This window comes from Austrofundulus limnaeus, unplaced genomic scaffold (assembly GCF_001266775.1).
Source record: "Austrofundulus limnaeus strain Quisiro unplaced genomic scaffold, Austrofundulus_limnaeus-1.0 Scaffold523, whole genome shotgun sequence".
Lineage (NCBI taxonomy): Eukaryota > Metazoa > Chordata > Actinopteri > Cyprinodontiformes > Rivulidae > Austrofundulus > Austrofundulus limnaeus.
In genome coordinates this window covers 87549-89638 of record NW_013952925.1, presented here as the reverse complement: position 1 = coordinate 89638, position 2090 = coordinate 87549, and the positions used below count along the sequence as shown (strand labels likewise).

General features: G+C 53.9%; 1 protein-coding gene across 1 annotated transcript in view; it reads right to left on the bottom strand.

Annotated features, from left to right (window-relative positions):
* The window catches only part of LOC106530455 (inactive dipeptidyl peptidase 10), a gene marked incomplete in the record, with an annotated part of 77409 nt that overhangs the window by 5197 nt on the left and 70122 nt on the right, over positions 1-2090 (bottom strand). The window contains 2 exon segments of the mRNA XM_014026075.1: positions 1229-1423; positions 1570-1639. Of these exon segments, the coding sequence (XP_013881529.1) occupies positions 1229-1423; positions 1570-1639 (265 nt within the window).

The window sequence follows — 2090 nt, the reverse complement described above, 5'->3', positions numbered from 1 at the left end:
ACCTCTGACCCCAGACCTCTGACCTCAGACCTCTGACCTCAGACCTCTGACCTCAGACCTCTGACCTCAGAACCCAGACCTCTGACCTCAGACCTCTGACCTCAGACCTCTGAAATCTGTCCCCAGACCTCTGACCCCAGACCCCTGACCTCTGACCCCAGACCTCTGACCTCAGACCTCTGACCTCAGACCTCTGACCTCAGACCTCTGACCCCAGACCTCTGACCTCAGAACCCAGACCTCTGACCTCAGACCTCTGACCCCAGACCTCAGACCTCTGAAATCTGACCTCTGACCTCAGACCCCAGACCTCAGACCTCTGAAATCTGACCTCTGACCCCAGACCTCTGACCCCAGACCTCTGAAATCTGACCTCAGACCTCAGACCCCAGACCTCTGACCCCAGACCTCAGACCTCAGACCTCAGACCCCAGACCTCTGAAATCTGACCCCAGACCTCTGACCCCAGACCCCTGACCCCAGACCTCTGACCCCAGACCCCAGACCTCTGACCACAGACCTCAGACCCCAGACCTCTGACCCCAGACCCCAGACCTCTGACCTCTGACCCCAGACCTCTGACCCCAGACCTCTGACCCCAGACCTCTGACCTCTGACCCCAGACCTCTGACCACAGACCTCAGACCCCAGACCCCAGACCTCTGACCCCAGACCCCAGACCTCTGACCCCAGACCTCTGAAATCTGACCTCTGACCTCAGACCTCAGACCCCAGACCTCTGACCCCAGACCTCAGACCCCAGACCTCAGACCCAAGACCTCAGACCCCAGACCTCTGAACCCAGACCTCTGAACCCAGACCTCTGACCCCAGACCCCAGACCTCTGAAATCAGACCCCAGACCCCAGACCTCTGACCCCAGACCTCAGACCTCTGACCCCAGACCTCTGACCCCAGACCTCAGACCCCAGACCTCTGACCCCAGACCTCAGACCCCAGACCTCAGACCCCAGACCTCAGACCCCAGACCTCAGACCTCAGACCTCAGACCTCAGACCTCAGACCTCAGACCCCAGACCTCAGACCCCAGACCTCAGACCTCAGACCCCAGACCTCAGACCCCAGACCTCAGACCCCAGACCTCAGACCTCAGACCTCAGACCTCAGACCTCAGACCCCAGACCTCAGACCTCAGACCTCAGACCTCAGACCTCAGACCTGTTCCGTTCCCCTCATGTTTGAGTAAAACCTCAAATTAAAGTCCGTACTCCACCGCAGACATCTGGTCCTGGACGTCAACAACTCCCACTTTCTGGTGGAGTCCGTGTTGGATCCTCTGACCCTGGAACCCGCTGCCCCGCCCGTCCAGACGGGCCACGATGGCTCGGTCSGAACTGACCAGGACCGAGTCCCAGTCCAGAGAGAAGCGGTCGCTCACAGCCTGACCACCGGGGGCGCTGTCACTGCAAAACAATCAGAACCATCTTAGATCAGCTCAAGATTTAAGTATTCAAACTGAGATCAGAAAAAAACCCAAACTGTCCCTTTAATCAGAACCAGAACCTACAGAACCAGGAACAGAACCTACAGAACCAGGAACAGAACCTACAGAACCAGTAACAAGGGGTGCTCCTTCGTTTCATCCAGATCAACCGGAACAATCAGCTCCAGACGAAAACCTACAAAATAAAATCTTTGTTAAACTTTCAGCTCAGAGTTTAAACTAATTAATTTATATAAAACTTTTATTTTTATTTTATTTTTTTACCCAAGTTGTGGATCTGTAAAGTTCTTCTTTCAGTCTTTGGTACAGTTCTGTTCATCAGGGCCCGTCTCAGTTCTGCGTTCCGGTCCAGAACTTTGTGTTCTGCAGGGATTCAGAACCAGAACAGATTCTAAAAGATTAATTCACATCAAGAAGGTTCTGTTCAGTTCTCTGGTTCTGACACCTGAACAGAACCAACAAACGGGCCTGAAAAGAACCAACAAACGGGCCTGAACAGAACCAAAAAACAGACCTGAACAGAACCAACAAACAGACCTGACCAGAACCAACAAATGGACCTGAACAGAACCAACAAACGGACCTGAACAGAACCAACAAACGGACCTGAACAGAACCAACAAACG